Source organism: Sceloporus undulatus, chromosome 3 (genome assembly GCF_019175285.1).
Source record: "Sceloporus undulatus isolate JIND9_A2432 ecotype Alabama chromosome 3, SceUnd_v1.1, whole genome shotgun sequence".
NCBI classification, from domain to species: domain Eukaryota; kingdom Metazoa; phylum Chordata; class Lepidosauria; order Squamata; family Phrynosomatidae; genus Sceloporus; species Sceloporus undulatus.
The window spans coordinates 155,127,861-155,149,732 of NC_056524.1; the positions used below are offsets into that span (position 1 = coordinate 155,127,861).

At 39.4% G+C, this 21,872-nt stretch overlaps 1 protein-coding gene across 1 annotated transcript in view; it reads left to right on the forward strand.

Annotated features, from left to right (window-relative positions):
* Window positions 1-758: 758 nt before the first annotated feature.
* The window catches only part of LOC121925874 (putative threonine dehydratase), a 28,244-nt gene continuing 7,130 nt past the window's right edge, over window positions 759-21,872 (forward strand). Inside the window, exons 1-7 of the mRNA XM_042458445.1 lie at window positions 759-1,071; window positions 5,318-5,344; window positions 10,458-10,788; window positions 14,233-14,349; window positions 15,515-15,756; window positions 19,309-19,474; window positions 21,341-21,437. Coding sequence (XP_042314379.1) covers window positions 938-1,071; window positions 5,318-5,344; window positions 10,458-10,788; window positions 14,233-14,349; window positions 15,515-15,756; window positions 19,309-19,474; window positions 21,341-21,437 — 1,114 coding nt within the window. The 5' untranslated portion in view covers window positions 759-937. The remainder of the gene's footprint in view (window positions 1,072-5,317; window positions 5,345-10,457; window positions 10,789-14,232; window positions 14,350-15,514; window positions 15,757-19,308; window positions 19,475-21,340; window positions 21,438-21,872) is intronic.

Consider the following 21,872-nt stretch of genomic DNA (forward strand, 5'->3'; position numbering starts at 1 on the left):
GCTATACTTTTTGCACCCTGGAAAGACCTGATCAATGCTGCGGCGTGCAGTTGCCACAGCCCCAATCTGACTGTTGGTACAGTCCCATGGTCTCCAACCAGTACCTAATTTTTGGACTTTGGACCCTTTGGCCTTTCAATATGTTTGCTGTAAGAAGTATGCTTTTATTGATTTATTGGATTTATACCCTTACCATTCTTCAAAATAATGGCACTCATGCAAAAAAGAAAAAAGAAAAGAAAATATAACCAATGCAATAAAACAGATAGGTAACCCAACAATGCATGAGTAAAGGAGAGAGCAGCAGCCATCGTGTTAAGAACCTCTTCTATAGAGAAATCCTACACCATTGCCAAATGTCTGTTTATATTGGGCTACAAAACTTTAATCATTCTGTATGCTTTCTCTCAAAAAACAAACAAACCCAAATATGCTTTCACTTTATAACAAACCAGGAAAGCGTTCTCTAGTTCACTGTTAAGTGTCTAAAGCTTTAAACATTCAGCTAACAGATCGCCAAGTAAGTATAATCCAGGCTGTGACTGAAATTGACAGGGACAGGTTGGTCTGCAAAATAATCTCTTTATATAGCAGCGGCCAATACTCAAAGTCATTCCTTTGTCCCATCTTGAGTGGGAGGACAGCTTGCAGCAGGCTGCTCACCAGGCACGCACTTTTTTGTGTAGTTCCCTGCCCTTCTTGGCAGGTTTTGGAAAGGCAAGTTTTGCCCATTGTCTGGGAATTCCACCATTTCAATAACCACCAAGGAATTGCTATGAATTTGGTTGCACAATTTCTCTACTCCAGGGCTTTAAAGAACCGAACTCCCAGGGAACGCATCCGAGAAGAGGAAGAATATGATCCTTTCTGGCAAAGGTTGGAGAATGTTGCCAATGTGACGTAGACTTAGAGTGTTGGTTTCTCCCCTTTAGGAATTATGGACAGCCCTAAGTTTGTACCTGGGGCCAAGCCGGTGGCCATCACCTCCCCTGGATCCTTCCTGCCTCCGTATGGTGTAGTAGTTGGAGTGTTGCTTCACTTCTTTGTTTATTGCATTGCCATACTTTATAGGTAATAATAATAATGATCATAATAATAGAAACAACAATAATAAGTTCCATGTTTACTGCTCCTTTTTCCTAAGAATTTCAAGTCAGACTGTTTATTTTCAGAATGTGGATAAAACGTATTAATATCTGAATAAATGGTTAGAATTCATCAATTTACTTTATCATGTTACAGACTGGAACAAGGAGATTTGTTTTCCCTTTCTGATTGGGATCTTTTTTTTTTTTTCTATTTTTAAACCTATATCTGTAAAGACCTTGCTGAAATGGGTGAAGAAAATATCAGAAGATGGTAACTGTCACATGGGCTGTTTGTTGTTGCTGTTGTATGACTTCAAGTCATTTCCTATTTATGGTAACCCTAAGGCGAAACTATCACAGGGTTTTCTTGGCAAGATTTGCTCAGAAGGGGTTTGCCTTTGCCTTCCTCTGAGGCTGAAAAAGTGTGATTTGCCAGGGCTACTCAGTGGGTTTCTATGGCTGAGTGGGGATTCAAATGCTGGTCTCCAGAATCCTAGTGCAGCACCCAAACCACTATACCACTCTGGTCTCATTATGGGTTGTGCTTAAAGCTAATTGCATTACAGAAGTGTCTGGGGTCATCAGTTGAGATTAAGGAGCCTTGTGGAAGGTTCAAGACACTTTCATCCCCCATCCTACAATCTTGAGTCCGAAGAGCTGAGCCTGCAGAAGAAATTAGGCCAATGTTTAGGCATTTTCCAAACTGGAACCTCCATTACCAATCTTCCTAATTGATGGAAACAGTATAATTGAAGATACACTTGTATAAATCTTGTTGATTGCAATTAAATAATTGATGCCTCTCCTGCTGTGGTATTGCTTTTTCCATAGTAGCTAGAAGTAGAATTAGACCAGGTGAACTAGAGGATCCATTAAATTTCATATGCTGCTACGTTAAGTAGCAATGCACTTTTCATAGAATCATAGAATCATAGAGTTGGAAGAGACCACAAGGGCCATCCAGTCCAACCCCCTGCCATGCAGGAAATCCAAATCAAAGCATCCCCAACAGATGGCCATCCAGCCTCCGTTTGAAGACCTCCAAGGAGGGAGACTCCACTACACTCCTAGGAAGTGTGTTCCACTGTCGAACAGCCCTTACTGTCATGAAGTTCTTCCTAATGTTGAGGTGGAATCTCTTTTCCTGTAGCTTGCATCCATTGCTCCGGGTCCTAGTCTCTGGAGCAGCAGAAAACAAGCTTGCTCCCTCCTCAATATGACATCCTTTCAAATATTTAAACAGGGCTATCATATCATTTTCTTTGGTGAAGGATGAACGGTGTGTACCCAGTAGAAAGCTGCGTTCACTAGGGTTCCCTAGCAACTTCATCTGATGTTTAGAGACTGTAGGTTTAACTGCTTTTGTTGCTCCCTTTGACTAAATAGACATACCTCTCACTCTTTTACTATCAGGGTAGAGCAGCCTATACTAGTTAACTGTGTACAGTACTACAGTGGGCTCTTGGCACCCAATGGGGTTTGCTTCCAGGACCCCTCATGGATACCAAAATCCACGGATGCTCAAGTCCCATTAAATACAATGGCATAGTGAAATGGTGTTGTATATATATAATGACAAAATCAAGGTTTGCTTTTTGGAATTTATATATATATTTAAAATATTTTCAAGCTGTTGATGATTGAACCCGTGGATAAAGAATCTGTGGATATTGAGCGCCGATCGTACTATCAACAATGATAACATTACACGTGGCTTTGAAAATCAGTATAAACTTTAAAAGGCACTCAGTAAAACAGAGTTTTAAAACAGTGGCAGAAATTACTACAAAAGTCCTGTGGAAATAAAGCACAGCCCTGTTAATGACAATACTGTATGATTTTCAAAAGAGAAGACACTGGTAATTAAACATCACACAGAAACAAAAAGTGACATGTGTGATTCAGTGAGAGGTTATTCAAGGGGAATGGACTCACTAATCCCCTAGGCTAGGCTAGGAAGCAATAGCTGAACTCAGTCTTCTATTGGGAAGTGTTAAATTTAAAATAATTGTGGCTGGCATAGGACAGAGACAACATGGATCTCAATGGAAGTTTCTTTTTGCATTGCTAATGTACTTTTAATTCTATTTCCTGGAGTTTACAACCCTTTGTCTCCCAGAGCCTATATGGCCAAGAAGAAAGAATGGGCTTCTGCCTACATGGATATCTCTCTGTACCGTCTTATCTGAGAACCATTATGACAACATCTTAACAAAATGTATGCCTATGACTCCAACATTGTCATTTTTCTCTCTCTTCTGTTTGATTTTTTAAACACCTTTCTCTGATGAAGAAGCCAGTGGAGATTCAAAAGCTTGCATCGTGTATTTTGTGCATTTTGGTTGACCAATAAAGGGATCCCTGTTGTGTGGATTTTGGATATTATTGTACTTTGCTGTATGGCCAACATGGCTACCCCTGGATACAATAACATTAAGATTGTTTTAAAAAAATGCAGAGAGGAGAAAAAATGCTATTTAAACCATTGGACCACCTTAGCAAACAATGCCCTGTTCTTTAAAAACCCTTGGAAGACCTCTAGTGCATTTCCAAGAAATAGCTACAAACAGCCTCCCAAAGCAGTGGAACAAATGGACAGAGAAGTAACAACAGACAACAAAACTAGAAGCCTCCTACCTTTTTCAAATAGGTAGTAGCACACACACACACACACACACACACACACACACCAAATGAACAGCAGAAATACCTATGATTCAAACCGGAAGTGGACCACTTGCCTCTTCTGGTTTTTAAAATTGTTTTCATATACAGGGACATTAATATTGGGGAACATTCTGGAAGTAGCTTTGACCTTCAGAAGGAACCACTATAGACAATTTCCCTTCAGACTCATCAAAGTTGCTCACCCTGAGATGAAAGCAGATGAACTTGAAAATCATTAATTCTGCTGGTGACTGATAGCAAATAATCCATTAATTGGCTCTTGAAAAACTCAACAGCTTTTCTAATGGGGCAAATGCATTGGCAGATTGCAATATTTCTTCTATATATTCCCATTGTTCTGGAATACTTTCTGCCAATTTCTGATGCTGCTGTGAAATTATAATTTCTTTTTTAATTCCAAGACATAATCAAAACAATATGTTTCCTTCTCTTCTCTTCTCTTCTCTTCTTTTTAAAGTGCATATATTGGAACAATGAAATAGCACTATAATTCTATGACTCTTAATTTTTTTAAAAAAGTCAATGAGGAGAAAAATTGGCCTTCAAATCAGAGGACCACTTCAGCAAACCATCTGCTAATGTTAACAAAGCTTTGGAAGACCTCTATAACTCCACATAGCCTCCCTTTGCAAAGCATGGAGCAGGTAGACATGAAGGCATCAACAACAACCAGCAAAACCTAGCAAAACTCAAGGAACTACTGTATATTGCAAGAAATGGTACATTTTAAGTCAATTTGGAAGAGGCATCAGTTTCTACAGGGAGAGGGGACTTTAAAAGAAACAACCAGACATTTTAGTATTAAAAATAAATGAAAATGCTATGAAGCAGCAATTGACTTTAAGAGAGGGCAATTAAGAGAGGTTATTCAAGAGGCATTTAATAGGAGATCTATAGAGACAAGTGTGGAGTAGTGGTTTACTAGGACTCTGGAAAACAGAGTTCAGATCTCCACTTGGCCATGGAAACTCACTGAGTGATCCTGGCCAAGTCATACTCTCTCAGACATAGAGAATGGCAAAGGCAAACTCCTGCTGAACAAATCTTGCTACAAAACAGCATGATAGATTTTTGTTAGTGTCACTATAACTCAGAAATGTGAAGGCACACAACAATGCAACAGTATCAGCAATCCTTTAGGAACAATCAACAGGAATGTATAAAACAGGCAGGATTAATTTTACTTTAGAATAGAGATCCTTCCTGAAAGACTTATTTATAAGCATTTATGAGCATGCTTTATCAAAGGTAACTGGAAAATAAATATGTTGAATAATGTGTGTGGAATCTCATTTTTATACTACTTTCTGCTCATGGTGAAAAAGAGAGTGTTAAAGGGCTCTTGGGATGAAGTCATTTGACACATCACACCAAAAGCCCCCTTGCTCTCTCTCTCTCTCTTTTTTCATGAAGGAGAAAAATTGAATATTAAGTATTTTCTATCCCAGGGAAACTTTTAGTATCCTTGTTCTGTTCTGCTCTTTTTATTTATCTTTATAATGTATCCATATGAGTTTTCTGTGTTGTTTTTTTCTCCCCAGCCATACCAAGAAGCTATTTGCCAAAAAGTAGGTTTAAAATCACATTGCATGTTTTACTAATTCCACTGAAGTTCAAATTGTGACTATATATATGGAGAGCCATGGATCCAAATCTTAATATATATCTAATGCTAAAATTGAAAACATCTGCATGCAAATATATAAAATAAAACTACCTCTCACTGTTTGCTGAAAACAACTCAAACCGAAAGCTCTGAGCATGATAACTTACAAATAAACCTGACTGGACACAGTGGGGCTTAATTCTGAGTAAACACACAAAGGATTATACTGTCAGTCTTTGTTTTCAGACGCAGGATTACTGTGATAATAACCAAATGGGTTGATAAAACTGACTAGGATATATCTAATCCTTTCTCTTTTTTACAATGATGATAGTAATATAACTGCATTTTTTTATTTCCACTCTTTGATCACAACAATGCCTTTGACAAGCAAGGCTTGCCAGCAGTAACTTCACTGGCTCATGCTGCTTTTGTGGAGGAGAGAGTGGCATTCTGAGCAGATTGCTCTAGATAGGATTCAGCAGATGTCAAAGCTACAAGCTATGACTGTAACGAGAGTAACTTCCAGCATTATTTTTCTTGTTAGCTGCTGTCAAGTTGACTTTGGCTTATGGTGATCCCGTGAATGAGAGACCTCCCTGTCTCTATATCATTGATAGCCTTGCTTGGGTCTTGCAGACTCAGGGCCATGGCTTCCTTGATTTCTATCCACCTGTAATGAGGTCTTCCTCTTTTCCTATTGCCTTCTACCTTACCAAGCATTATTGTCCTTACTAGTGAGTCCTATGTGCAAAGTACATATGTGATGTGTGCAAAGTACAACAGTCTCAGTTTAGTCATCTTGCCTTCTAGGGACAGTCCAGTCTTAATTTGCTCTAGGATTTATTTGTTTGGAGTTTATCACATGGCTTAAAAACCCAGCTTACCCTTGCTGCGTTGAAGTCTCTTTCGTGATAAAGTTAGGTATTATCACATGCAAAATGCTGCCAATGCTGCCACCCAGCTGAATTCCAGATAACATCCGACTAGAAGCTGCACTCAGCTGGCTGATTTGCAAAGCCGGGAGCTTCCTGGTTTTGGAAAGAGGCTGGCTGAGTGTGGCTTCTAGCCAGAAGTTAGCCGAAATTTAGCCGGGCAGCGACATTGGCAGCATTTTGCATGTGATAATACCAAATTTTATCCCAAAAGAGATTTTGGGAATGTAGCAGGGGTAAGCCAGATTTTGAAGCCATGCGATAAACTCCTTTTTCTTTTTAAACATTCACAGTGTCCATAGAACTCTCCATTCTGATTAATGACTGAGCCAAAGTATGGAAAATCTATAACTATTTCATTATCTTCCTCGTCTTTAAAGTTATGTAAGTCATCTGTGGTCATTATTATTATTTTCTTAATGTTCAACTCTAAAATTGCCTTTATACTTTCTTCCTTGACTTTCTTCAGTAATTGCTCTAGGTTTTTGCTATTTTCTGCTAGTAGTGTGGTGTCATCTGCATGTCGTAAATTGTTGGTGTTCCTCCCTCCAAATTTCACACCTCCTTCTTCCAAGTCTAACCATGCTTTACTTGTATGTTCACCATACAAGTTAAACAGATAGGGTGATAAAATGCACCCTTGCCTGGCCCCCTTGCCAACTAGAGACCATTCTGTTTTTCCATACTCTCTTCTCTTGTCCTGAGTACAGGTTATGCAATAAGACCATAAAATGTGATGGCAGAGCCATTTCTTTAACAGGAATCCATAATTTTTCATGATCTATATAACTGAAGGCTTTGCTATAATCTATAAAGCACAGGCTGATTTTCTTCTGAAATTCTTTAATGTGATCCATTATAAAATATATGTTTGCAGTATGATCCCTAGCGTTCTTCCTTTTCTGAACCAGTGTTGGATACCTGGCATTTCTTGCTCCATATATGGTAAAAGCTATTGTTATAGAATTTTGACCATCATTTTGCTTGCATGGGAAATTAATGCAATAGTCCTGTGCTTACTGAAATCTCTTGTGTCCTCTTTCTTGGGGACTGCGATGTACTGTATATCGAGCATTCCCAGTGTGTGCACCATTGTTTTGTTTCCATATTTGTTGACAGATTTTTGTTAGAGCTAGAGTAGATTCTGCTTCTGCAGACTGAAGCAGCTCTATTGGTATGCCATCTGTTCCTGCTGATTTATTTGTCTCAAATGCTCTGAGTGCACTCCACTTTCTAAAATTGTAGCTTCATTTTCAAATGCTTCATCCCTGGATGAAGCTCGACTCAGGCTTGCATCCTTCCAAGGTCGCTAAAATGAGTACCCAGACTGTTGGGGGGCAAATTAGCTTACTTGCTGTTCACCGCTATGATCTTTGGTATAGCGGTATATAAATAAAACAAATTAAATCAAATTAATTAATTCCATTTCTTCTTATATTTTCATTTCCGGATCAAAACACAGTGTAATAATTCAGCTCAAATGTCCCATTCCTGTTCAATTTAGCTCACTCAACCCAAGTACTGCAATGTTTATATGTTCTGTTTCTTGTTTATGTCTAGCTTCCCCTGATTCATGCTTCTCACATTCCATGTTCCTGTAACATGAGTTGTGTAGCTTCAGACTTTTCTTTCACCTCTGAGCATGTCAAAAGCTGAACATCCTTTTGGCTTGAGCCCAGGTGTGTCGTTAGCCACAGGGCTGCTGTAGTTATCCTCTATCATACCATAATAGCTCTTTGAGTGCTGTTCAGCCTGTGAATTTCATCTTCTGATGTCATCTTATGTTTCATTTTGGATTGTCTCATCATTGGGATTTTATGATAAGAGACATTCAAAAGAGGTTTACTGTACCTTCTTCAGTACAGTACTAAGAAGTGTTAACTATAGTGCCACCAACTGCTGTGTGAGATAACCTGTTAGCATGAATGAAAGTTGCAGTGCTAGAAAGATTCCCTAAAATGTGGTAGGGAAGAAAGCAATTCTGCTTGCATAGCATGTTTGAAAATAACATTATTTTAGTGGAAAGACAGCCTCGTGTGATAAAGTCATCAGTCTAGCTCCTCAGCAAAAGCCTGTCTGACATGGGAAACCTGCTAGCAGTACAGTTACCATCAGCATAGCCTCTTCACTCACAGAAGCACACAATCACACTCCCTCATAAAGGTAGTGCCATCTCTATTTTGGCTTCTTAAATTCTGTTTTTATTCTGCATTGAAATATGTTGCACCCATGGTGTTGTTGAATTTTCTTCCCTTTTGGTCTGGAATGTTTTATTAATAAGCTTTCTGTGTTTATATGTGTGTGTATGTGAGTGGCAAATGCTGAAGGCTGGTTTTGCTACAATGAATTAACATGGCTTCATTCATGAATCCATTCTGTTTTGGAATGTGGCTAGACTATACCCACTCAAGCCTTTCTTTCAAAACTGACAGCAACATGGAAAAATTGGCCTGGACTTCTTACCACTGCTGGGAAGACCAGATGGAGTATATGGAAATCATTCTGGCACCTTTCAGTTATGGATGTTGCTGTTCTTGATGCAGTTGTTGGTGTGTGACATTCATTGCTATAAATGTAATGCTATAAATTTCATGGCAGAAGGGCTGATGTACCAAGCATGGCTATACATGTCAAACATATCACTAAAGGTGGGAGAGATCAAATCCTTGTCATGTTTTGATAATCTAATTGTGATGAGAAATGATGAGAGTGGCTGGGCTATCACTAATGGCTATCACTCTTGTGGGCTGGCCGAATAACCATGAACTTCTTCCTCTACCTTCAAACACAAATTTACATGTAAAGAAGTGTCATATACTGTACTGATTCTGTCTGAGGTTCACTATGTTTCTTTGGGGCTACAGTTATCAGAATCTCCCAGCCAGCAGGAGCATGCAGGTTGTACTTCAAATAGTACCTTTTGCATGCTTTTTCAAGTTGATCCATTTAACTCAGTATTTCTATTCTTCAAATGGGAGAGGAGCTCTGACACCTTGATCTCAGGTCTTTTCCATTCCAGCTGCTGAGATCAAACACTCCTTTTAACTTGGGAAGTTAGGAATTGAATTTGGAATCTTGCACAGGCAAAGCATGCTCTCTACAACTGAGCATAGCCTCTATTCTCTCCACTCGCTCATGCCCATAATTGAGCTCTCTTTCAACAATCCCAAGGATAATTTCCCTAACTCATGTGAGCTTGAGCCCAAAGACACAGGGATACAAACTTCATGTTTGTGGTAGCTAATTTGTTCTTTAACAGAACCCCTAAGTCCAGCTGACCAGCACAGAAGACATTTATTTTCTACTGGAGTTAGACCAGACCTTTAGGCCTGTGCTTCCCAAGCTGTTTGACTCGAGAGACCAACTAGTACCATATTTGTATCCATTAGCTTCTATTGGCGTGGGACAGACCATCCAAAAAGGACAGTCTCCCAGCAGCTAGTTTTGGTCCACGGGGAAGCCGCAGCCTCCAGACTGCGAGACTTCCCTGCGGACCAAAAAGAACCCGCGAAAAGCGGGTTCTTCTTGCGATGTCATTACAACATCGCAGTGCGCCAGTGGTGCACTCACAACATCATAATAGCGCCGTGACATGTGGACGCTATGTGTCTGGCATGTCACAATGGTGGCGCCCATCTGTACAGGGTACTGCCATTTTGACGCCCTTATCACATGCGAGGGGCGAGAGGTTCTAGAAGCGCCGCCCCTTGCATGTGATGAGGGCGTCCTTTCCTGTCCATCTGGACGGGGCCATTGTTTCTTTCTCTCCTGGAAATTCATCAAGAATTGGCAGCCAAATGGCTGAGGAACCAGCATCAATCAGTTCATGGACCACCATACTGAATAGCAGGATTCTAGGCTCCACTTAAATGCTTGGCTCTGGATGCTGGATGATCTGTGCATTGTATGTTCTTTGGCCAAATATCACAAAAGAACAATTAACTCATGAATGTATCTTCTCTGGTATGATTTACATTTTGTGGCCACCCAAATCACATGAGCTTTGATATGTGTTGTTTGTGTTGACACATGGGTATTGTAAGTGAAATCCAGGCACTGGGTGTATGTCTCTCCCTCTTTCACATTCTAAGTTTTGCTTTAGTTAATGTTTCATAACATGGTTCTTTCTTTTTTCTTTAGGGATGAAAGCAAAATAAGAAAACTAGATGCCCCTCCACATTGTGAACTTCATTGCTGTAAGGATGGGCCTGTCAGGAATGGCCACATTGGACAACGGCCACCTGGTATCAACCCGGAAAGACTGAAAGATTTTGGCGAGGAAGATTATTTAAATGGGGGAGTGAAGACGTGGGAAATGAAAATAATTGGCCATAATGAGGAATTGCTAAAGGACTCAGTCACCCATCCAGATAGGATTAGCCAACCGGCCTACAATAAATCTATTAGATTTGAAGATATCAGTGCAGCAGCTTTCAAAATCCAGTGTGGAGTTCAGAAAACACCTTGTATGGTATGGTATTTCTTGTTTCACAGTGTTAGTTCACAATGCTTGTGAAAATACCCGAGGTACCCTTTGATTGCGAGACACCTCATTGATTTCAGTGGAACAATTGTTGTGGAAACTGTGGCCTTGTTTGAGTTTGCTTGCAGAAGGCAAGTGTTATTTCAGTCAGGTTTTGTTCTGATTATCCCAGCTGATGTCCCATAGGCTATGTTTATGTTGGCTTCCTCTCTATCATCCATGTTATTCATCATATCAGAGTAGTATTTGATTTGTGTGGTCTGATATGATCTATGCAGGTCTGCCACACTACATAATTATAGCACTATGATTTCATTTCAACTGCCATGGGTCTGTCTTATAAAATCCAGGGATTTGCAGTTTGGGAATGAACATGTAGAATTCGTATCCAGAGACCTCCTCCAGCATCTCTCACTCAATTGCAAACCACAGGATTCCCTAGGATCCAGCCATGTTAAAGTGGAATCTTTGTGCCATAATTGTTTAGTGAGAAAGGTCCCACCTGACTACCTAAGGTGATTACTGAGAAAATATCATAGTATTGTTTCCATCAAAGATGAGAAGCTACAGGCCTCTTTAAGTCAAATCAGAACCAAGACAAGCAAAGGTATGTAAGCCAGAGTCCCTGAAAACTATTTGAAGCTGAGCTTTTACAGTGTTCTGTATATTAAGTATAGATAACTGTGAAAGACCTAAGCCAACATGCCCCTTTCATACTTCATTATGTTCAAGAGCTTGAAAGTTTGACTAGCTATCTTCTAGATACCTAATATGGCCATGAAGAAAGTCAAAGACATTGGGTTCATTTTTTGTGACATGCCAGGGCATAATAAGTAAATCATTTGATACTGCTTTTTCTCTGCATTGTCTGAGGTGTTTTTTCAGACACATTACATCATTTTGTATTTAGTGCATTCCTGAAAAAAAAAATCTGGCATTGCACCAGAATTCTGACACAAGCACCTTTCTCTCTGAAACCCAGTTTTAATAATAGCCCTGATGCATTTTGTGTGATGTTACCTGTCAGCTTATGGCCACCCCATCAATTTCATAGGGTTTTCTTAAGCAAGGAATACTCATAGGCAAGGACTTTGGCTGAATCCATACCAGCAAATTAATTCAGGTTCAGTGTGCAGTATTTCCTCCAGATTCCACCTGCTTACACCACGCTAACATATAAAAATTTAGATTCAAACTTGTATTGACTGACACACATTTTTCCTGGCCCAATACAAATCAGTACAAAAGAGCAGGATGGAGGGAAGATGGGATGGACAGAGAGAGCAGGATTTATTTATTTTTTGCTAGTGTGGATCTGGTCCTAGTCTACAAATACAAAATGTCATGTTGGAGCTGCCCCTGTTCTATAGTGTCTACTCCTGGCCATTTCTGTCCTATCCACATGCTTTGTTCTCCCATTATTAAACCATCCCTTAGTTTCACATTGGTTGTGTCCATGTTTGGTGGTGTTTGGCATCGTGCTTGCCATTGTTCTCCCGTATTAATGTTGCTGTTCAATGTCAGAACCAATAATGGTGAAATTACTCAGGGATACATGTATACTGCACAGAAAACATGCAGTCTTTGGTCATGGTCATAGAATTCAACATTCTGAGAGTTTCAGGAAACTCAGCTTTTAAGAAAAGGTCCTAGCATTATGATGAGTCTTATAACAAATATGAAAATATATTAATAACATGTGGTGAAATGCTGAATGTCAGAATTCAGATATGTGGAGTTCTATGCATGAGCAGCGGAATGCAGTATGGGAAAAGGTAGCAATTCTAACTGAAACAGACTTGATCCTATTGGCTTTACATGCAATGAGATATTTGGAATTTATATGCTGGATACTAACATGTTAAAAAATATCTGGTTGTGTTTGAAGAAGAAAATATGTGAGGATAGAGACTGCAAGAAAATGGGGGCAGTCTACAGAAATATTATTATTATTCTAAATGTTATGCATCCATAAAAGGGATGAGAATGGTGTGACTCTCAAGTAATTATTGAATTGTAAATCCCATCAGCCCTCACCAGCATAGCAAAGAGTAAGGAAATTATGGGAGTTGTAGTTCAATGATATCTGGAGGGCCACATAATTTGCACCCCAGACTTATATTTTCTATATGTAGTCTGAGTCTTACAGAGATCATTATGATCCTAACTATAAACCATGTTTATGCCACAATAATAAATGAGGAATGAAGAATTAGCCTAGATGATGCAAAAAAGTGAGACAAGCCATACATTGGAGGTGGTTATACCTATGTGTCATATGGTCAGGTATATAGGATGGGGTGGGCAGCTTCTGGAGGCAGCTGTTTAACTTGCTTGCACAGCCACAGTAGCATCACTTGCTTGCCAATATTTACATCAAAAATCCAAGTAGACATCATCATTAGATAATAGAGCACACGTTTTGTATGCACAAAGTCCCATGTTCAGTGTCTAGTACTTCCAGTTCAAAGGCATGGTTACCTTTGTAAAGCAATGGTCAGTCAGAATATTATATCTTTATATCTAACACAAAATCTTGATCTAATGGGTGCTCATATGCCACATCTTGCATGGTGCTGGACTTTGGCAGAAATCAATAGACTGAGCAGAGCTCATAAAGAGAATAGGTCTTGTGAAGTAAACACAATCAGGCATATACATTGCCAGTCTTCTAGAGTGGCAACTTATCTAGAGCACCGCTACTCAAAGTGATTGATTGATACCAGTCCATGAGTCAATGGCTCCCAGTTCATGTCAAGTCTCCCTGAAACTATGCAAATATGATAATAATGTGGCATAAGCATGGTACTGGTCTTGGCACATTGGGGGGGAAGTGCTGGTCCACCACATCAGATAGCTTTAAAAACACTGGTCTACAGCAAGTAGAAATCATCACTAAGTGATTAGAATGGAAAATTCTTTCAAACTACAAGTGACTTGATTGTACAGATGCTTGAAGATTTTGCTAATCTGTATTTTTAAGTAAGTCAGCTTGGTTTTCCAAATGAAAAAGGGTGTGAGAATGTAGTTCACCTTTCTTTTTTTGCATTATATCTGAATTTTACAATAGAAGACCTTGACGTAAAAAAACCCTCAACATGCCAGAAGTCCTATTTTGGCACAAAACATGTACAAAAGTGTACATTTTAAGGTGTAAAATCTGTACAAATTTGTTTTTTAAATGTTCTAAAATACTGTTACCTTCCCTGCAGCTTTAAAAGAAGTTTGCCTGAAGCACTGAGAAAACCTGTCCTGTGTTTGATGTAGAAATAGGGTGGAACAGACTTGTGAATGAATACTGCAAAACTGACTGAATTCTCTCTCTCTTTTGGTCATTTCTCTTCTTCCCTTAGACTGCAAAATATGTGTTTAACACAAGTACGTGTGTAACAGGCTGAACAACGTAACCCAGTAATGTCCCCCTGTTTTCAGTATTCTAGGCTTTCAAAGCAGTATGGAATGGACATTTATCTAAAGAAAGAATACCTTCAGTACACAGGATCTGTGAAGGAGCGGGGTGTACTTTACCTTCTAATGTCTTTACAACAGGTAGGAAAACTAGTGAAGCAAATTTAAGCATCAGAACGAACTGGATGTCTGCTAAATGTTATTAACAACCCAATGAGGTTAAAGTTAGGTTAGCCTGACAAATGATCCCAAACACCTCTCCCTGTTACTTTTTCACAAAATTGCCTAAGCTGAGAATGACTTACCCAATATTCACAGCTCTGTGTGGTTTTGAAGAAGGATTTCCATAGATAAACCCTACTGCCATACTCTGTCAATGCACCACACATATCACTGCCCTGTCTTATTTCTCCAATGACTTGGAGAAAATGCTGTTTGAGTCCTGAGTTTCATGGTTTCAGCCTCTGATATTAGATAGATTGTGCTCCTGCAGTTTTAACAACTGACTCATGATTGTTAAGTCAAAACCAGCAAAGCATTTTGCGACATGGAGTTGGAAAAAGCTCCTTACCTCTTCAAGCACTGATGTATCCACCTTCTGTAGCACAGGAACTAGAAAATGTCTTCACCTCCCAATGTCTTCATGCTATCCTTTTTCTTGCTTTCTCCCTGAAAACTTTTAAAAATCTGAAAAATTATTTATTTATTATTTAGTTATGGTATTTATACCCTGCCCTTCAGTCTTAATATTGGAGTAAGACTCCAGGAGACCAGGGTTTGAATCTCTCCTCAGTCATGGAAATCTACTGAGTGACTTTGGGCAAGTCACACTCTCTCAGCATTAGAGAAAGTTAGTGGCAAACTTCTTTTCAATGAATTTTGCCAAGAAAACTCTAGGATCGGGTTGCTGTAAATTGGAATTAACTTGAAGGCACATAACAAAACAACAAACCTGATGAAGGATTATTAGCTCACCTTTTTCATTTACCCATTTAAGTCATTTGGCAAGACATATTCTGAAACCATACTAATGAGTATGTTCACACGTAAAAGTACATAAATTGACTGGCATCATAAATGTTATTATCCAATATGCTATATGATTTGGACTCAGGTGCTTACAGTCTTCAAAACCAATCTTTATGTTAGAGAAATGTTCTGCTCTGCATTTGCCAACCAAGAGACAAAAAGGATCTGTGGAGGAAGTAGCAGCTGTTTTAAGAACTAGCCTTGTCTTCAAAGTAGACCTCCAGTAAATCTAGTTGCTAACCAATGTCCTGTGTTTTGATCATTCGTGTGTTTGTAGGATCAGCAAAGAAAGGGTGTAATTGTTGCCTCAGACAGTAACTTTTCCATGGCAGTTGCATATCATGCCTCGGAGCACCAAATTCCTGTGTTTGTCATCATGTCCACCAGCACCTTGCCAGCTCGAGTTAAAATGTGCCGCGAATATGGAGCCATGGTCATTTCCTATGGCTCTACAGCAAGAGATTCCCAGCTGCAAGCTAGAAGGCTAGCACAAGAAAACGGTTACCTGTATCTTGAAGAGTAAGTGGACATTTTACAAAATTAAGGCTTGTTGTCTGGGTACATTTTACATTTCTCATGCCTACAAATGTGAGAGTAGTGGATATCGGAAACAGACCCTTTTCGGTAAACAGTGTGGAACTCCATTTCCATGGAGATTAGGTTTAGTATTCTTTTGCTTGTCCTTTAGATGGCTTGTAAAGAAAATGTTGGTCCTGCAATCTTTTAATATTTAATGCAGCTCTGCTATTAATTCCTGCTTTTATGGAACAGTTTTCTCACTTTTATGCATCCTCATTTTTATTTGTACAATTGTTCTGAGTTCTTATTGGGTGGAGAGGTAATGCCAAATAAATAATGCCAAATAAAACTTGACTTAGATCCAGGATAACAATGCATTGTTTCGTTTAATTTGGGCTTGTTTGTGTTTAAAACTGTGGCAGTTAATACCTTCTCAAAATTGATCAGAGTTGCTCAGCATCTGAGCTTTCATTTAACCCTTGGTTCAGTGTAGACAAATCAATTCCCCATTTGATCATTGTTCCTTCTTTCTCAGATATTCTGTATCTTACCATGTTGAAAGACAATCTGTGCACTTCAACAGGTCTTAAAAGGGAATACGACTCATTTGTGAGACAGCAGTTCTTAAAGTGCTATCTTCAGTTCCTTTCATCAAGGAATTATTCCCACAGGAGTAATAAAAATATAATAATGGGAGAAAACACCAAATGTCATATACAGCAAAACCTTGTATTAAACAGCTGCTGTCATTTTGTGAATTTGTTTGGTAACTGTTGTTAGTAACCAGAGCTACTGACCTAGTTCCTCAACAGTAAATTCACACAGAAGCCTTTTCAGCACTGAAAGATGACTTGTATGAATCCAGTTTATGAATCCAGGGTAGTAGGTTTTCCAAAATCAACATGTCTTTTAAAAGAAGTCAGTACTGTATTTGGCCCTAAGGTATTTTCATAGTTGGCTGCTGTTCGAAACAAATGTGTATGTAGGGCTCTGGAGCTATTGGGATTGTCATGTACAGAAAGTGTCATTATCTTGGAATTGTGCTTTTTGTTTTCACACATCATCATTTTAACAAAATGAGACCACAGATCTCTGAGGAAAGGCAATATTTAGTGACCTATGAATTATCTTATGCAATTTTCCTAACTAGACAGGGATAAATCAACTTGGTTCTGGATTTTCCAAGTGGAAAACATAACACATACTTGTTCACCATAATGGTCACAGTAGTTTTGTTTGTTGAGATGCTTTGGGAGTAGAATAATATTTTCCTCCCTGCACAGCCAGGAGCCTGGGGTGATATGTGTCTTGATCTTGACTTGGTTTCTCTATTTGAGAAAGTAAATGGAATAAACAGTTTCCAAGTGCTATTTTGCACAAGAATTTTAATAATTTATTATCCATCAGGTTAACAAACCAAAGAAGAACTAATAAATAATAATAATAATAATAATAATAATTTATTTCTAGCCCGCCCAATCACGAATAATTTTATCCTCAAATTTTCCAGTTTGATATAGCTACCCCCACTTCAAAACCTAGGGGCTTTTCAGACTGTTCATTAAGACTGGCCTGGGGGCAGATTTGGGGCATCACATCCACATGACACATGCCCCATCTTTGCCTCCCAGGGCACCCTGATGCCACGCGCCTCTCCACACAATGCACGTGTCATGGCGCTCCTCCAGCGCTGCATCTGTATGACACAGCGCCGAAGAAGTGCCACATAGCCGCAGCACTGTGGCTATCGCACTCATTGCAGGGCGCAAAAGGAGCTGCTTTTGCAGCTCCTTTTTGCATCCTGGAAAGGCCGGATTGAAGCCACGGCATGCGATTGCAGTGGCCCAGATCTGGCTAGGAAAGAGGCGCTGTTGCACCATCCCTTAGGGGCTGTGTGTACAGCACCTTAGTTTGCTTGTGTTTATTCATGATTTACTTATTGAAACTGTTTTACCACTTAGGCTGACTGAAATCTTCCTCACACTGCTCAGGAAGATCTTCCAAATTTGTTGTTAAAAGTATCAGATTTTGGCTTTGGATGATGGAAAGAGAGACTTAAGCAGTTTTGGTCTGCTTTCTATTTGCACAACAGGCTAAATGGAAAACTGTAATTGACTGTGTACTGTATTGTGTGCTATTGTGAATACTAAACTAAGTTTTCCCTCATGATGAAATAAGAGGTGTCCTGTTTACATTATCTGGCAGAAAACAGGAAGTAGGAGTTCAGAGTGAAAGTCCAGACTGCAAAGCCTAGACATATTTCAAGAAGCAAAAGGGATTAGCATAAATGTAGTCTAAAGTCCATTCCAAGGGTCTAGTCATGCACTCATGGCATCACTTCCGCCGCATGACATCCAGACGCTATGCATCCGCGACATCAAAATAGCGCCCCCCCTGTGGACGGGTGCTGCCATTTTGTACGGACTTCTCAACCCTACCATGCCCCTTCCGAACCCTAATATGCCCCTTCGGCGCGTCTGTAACACACCAGAGTTTACAGTGATGACAGAACCTATATTGACCAGAGTGGAGAACTAGGCAAAGTAGGAAGAAATGGAGTCCTATAAACATAATTCGCCACAAGGAATAGGAAGATGGAAATCAAGGAAGAAACATGATGTAATGCAGATGGAACTCTTGTATAATAGCCATGGTTAATGTGTTAGTGTACTATGGAGACAGCCAGGATAACATAATTACTAGCTACATCTTATGAGGTAGAACTGACCTCTAAGTAGTTTCCCTGAATTTCAGTGGTTTTGGCTCTGTGACGAAATAACACACAATATTATGAGATGTGAGGGAATTGAATCCAGATATTGTATGTCTTCAGGAAACAGACATGCATAACTTTCGATATGATGCTATCATAACATGGGATGGAATAGCAGTTCTCTGCAAGTGGGTCTCCTGAAGCTTGCACTGATGGAGTAGGTAACCTAATAGTGTGAGATTTCTTTGAGGATGGCGTGGGGGGGAGAGCAGAGATTAAAACCAAAGTGTTGATCTTAATAAATTAAATTATGCAGCTTTTAAAGAAAATCAACATAATATAAAATAAATTATCCCCCCTCACAACACAGAAAACAGAACTGTAGTGTTTTCATATTGTTTGTTGTCACCTCTTTACTGTCTCTCTTGGTGTCACGAATTCATAGAATGTAGTAAAACTTTTCCACTATAAGCAGTAAGAATTGCATTATTGTTGTTTTTTAAATAAAGTTCTCACAATATTATAAAGGGAGCAGAACTAGTACCTAATTTTTGATGAAGAGTGCCAGCCGTTTAAGTGTCTTGTAGGTATTTTTAGTGTGGTCAATATCATCAACAAAATATGCAAAAATATAAGTAATACTGATATCTCTCTTGCACGAAAATCTACATCAAATTTGTAAGAGGTTTACAGTACTAGCATTTGAGACAGATTTGGAACATCTTTAACAACATGCCCATGGAGGTTAACATTTGTTTTAGATATTAGGAAGAGATAACTGAGGTATTGTTTCTTGTTGATAAGCTATCCCCCCCCCCCTTTTCTGTTTGCTTTTGCAGAGAGGACAGTGCCATCTATTTGTCAGGCCTGGGGACCATGGGGCTGGAAATCTATGAGCAAGTGCCAAATCTGGATGCAGTGATACTCCCAGCAGGAGCTCACTGTGGATTGTTAGCGGGCTCAGCTGCTGCACTGAAACATTTGAACCCACATATTTCTGTGATTGTAAGCATCTGTGTAACTTTAGCTCTCACATGTGTGCATTTTGGAAACCATAGTTATTGCTCCCCCCTTTAAAAAAAAGCCCTGGTAGAATTATATGAATTTATATTGAGGTAACTAAAGAGAAATGCAGTAGACTTGAATAGTTTAAACAGAAAAGCCAACTACAACAGCTTCTTGGTAAATGACACCAAGAACTGAGCTTATGCTCTTGCTCTCTTGTGCTTTGATTGTATTCAAGTGCACTCAAGATCTAGAGGGATTTTTTTCCTGAATTATTGTGGGTAGTCACATTAAGACATACATTTCTTTAGAAGCTGTAGCCCTATTGAGACATGTCTTTAAATACTGTAGTTCACTGAACTGTTGTTGGGCATAACCAAGAATGAAAATATTGTAGCCCTATCCTCTTTGCAACAGAGAGCCTTTTGTATCCATGAAGTCTCTTGAGTAAGGTAAAGCCCTGAATTATTAGGATTTGCTGGACAAGGGAGGTCCTCAATGTTTAAAAGAGGCTTCTCACTGCAGAAAATACCAATGCGTGCAAGAAGGGAAATGAAGATGAAGGTGGTGTTTGCTTGTTTGACATTGCTATCCTCTCTTCATGGACCATTTTAAAAGAATGTCTGAACAGATCTACAATAGTGGAGATCAGTAGGAACCAGAATTTTATATGAATCCAGTTTAAGCCTGTGATTCCTAGAACCCATTCACACTACAGAACTGTACTGCTATTATTCCATGGTCACTGCCATGATTCCATCCTATGATATTCTGGGTTTTATAGGTTGGTGAGGCACTGGAGCTCTCTTGCTGAAAATCCTCAATGCCCTTTCCTAAACTGACAACCACAGCATTCGACAGGATGGAACCATGGCAGTTAAAGTAGTATAATAATGCTATAGTTCTGCAGTATGAATTGTCCCCCAATCCCTCAGTTGATGCACATGCAGAAACCTCCAAGATTTCCTTAAGTGATAAAGATTTGGATTATTTTTTTTTTAAAGAAAAGCCTGAAGAAACCCTTAGTACTGCAATTAAAACTTGCCTTAATTCCCATCAAGGTTAAACCAGGCAATTTGTCGAGCTTAAAACAAAGAGTGCCATCTAACCAAACAATGTTAACCCCCATCAATCTTGATGGAAGCGCAGCACTTGAATGTTTCTCACTATTATCACTGTGAGTTTGTTTATTGCTAAAACCTATAAGTCATCTCAATTCAATATACAAAGACTACCACTTTAGTTTTGGAGTGGTTAACTGTTAATCACTGTTTTAAGTAAAACAAACAAACAAACAAAACCTCATTCAACTTCTTTAAAAGGCTCCACATCCTGACTAAGGTGGCAGAAATCAAGACAATATCATCTGAATACAGGAGGACTGAAAGTTTGGCATCCTGTATGAAAACTAGGAAATATTATAATTTAGGAGATTATCCCATTCAAATTAAAGCAATTTACACCTTCCAGGATACAATCAAATTAGGGGACGAAATAGGGAATTATCACAGTAAAAAATGCCACCAATGTTGCCAGGCGACTGCATCCCGGCTCCCAGCAACAGTCAGCTGGCCAAGCTCCCATTTTTGAAAAGCGGTGGGCTAAGAGTACCCGGGAGCTGGGATGTAGCTGCCTGGCAGCATTGGTGGCATTTTTAGAAGTGAGCTTTGAGTACTGCCTTGCCATGTTTCAGCCAAGAATCACATTCCTTGAAAGCTTCCAGACTTGCAGTTCTCTGCATGCAGTATTAGCCTTGGTGGGCCACTATGCCCATCCTTGAAGTACTAACAGTAAAACTTGGGGAAACAAATGTAGTGATTAACTGAACTCAAAGACTAAACCATTGTGTTGTTTTCTCTTTTTCAGGGTGTGGAGTCTGAGGGTTTCCCTGTACTGCAGCAGTCCTTAAAGACTGGCCACTCCATTGAAGACCAGACCCACAGTAACTGTCAGTTTTACAAAGGTAAGAGAAATTTTAGTAGCTTTTGTGCTTTCTGTCTGTTTCATGGAACAAAGGTGGTTCAAATATTCTGTTTTGTTTTATGATGTTCCCTATTTATAAATGGTTTAATATTGTTATGTGTCATCAAGTCAACTTAAACTTACAGTGACCCTATCAAAGGATTTTGTTGGTGAGATTTATTCAGAGGAGGTTTGCCAATGCCTTCCTCTAAGGCTAAGAGATTGAGATTTTCCCAAGGTCACCTAGTAAGTAGGTTTCCATGCTGAACAGGATTTTGAAGTCTGGTCTCCCAGAGTCCTAGTCCAACCCTCAAATAACCACACTGGCTCTTGCGATTCAGATGTATTTTCTGATATGGAAGTTTTACTTTGGGAGCTTGCCATTTGGAAAGGTGTTGCTTCTCTGATGTCACAGGAAGCACAGCATAAACAAGAT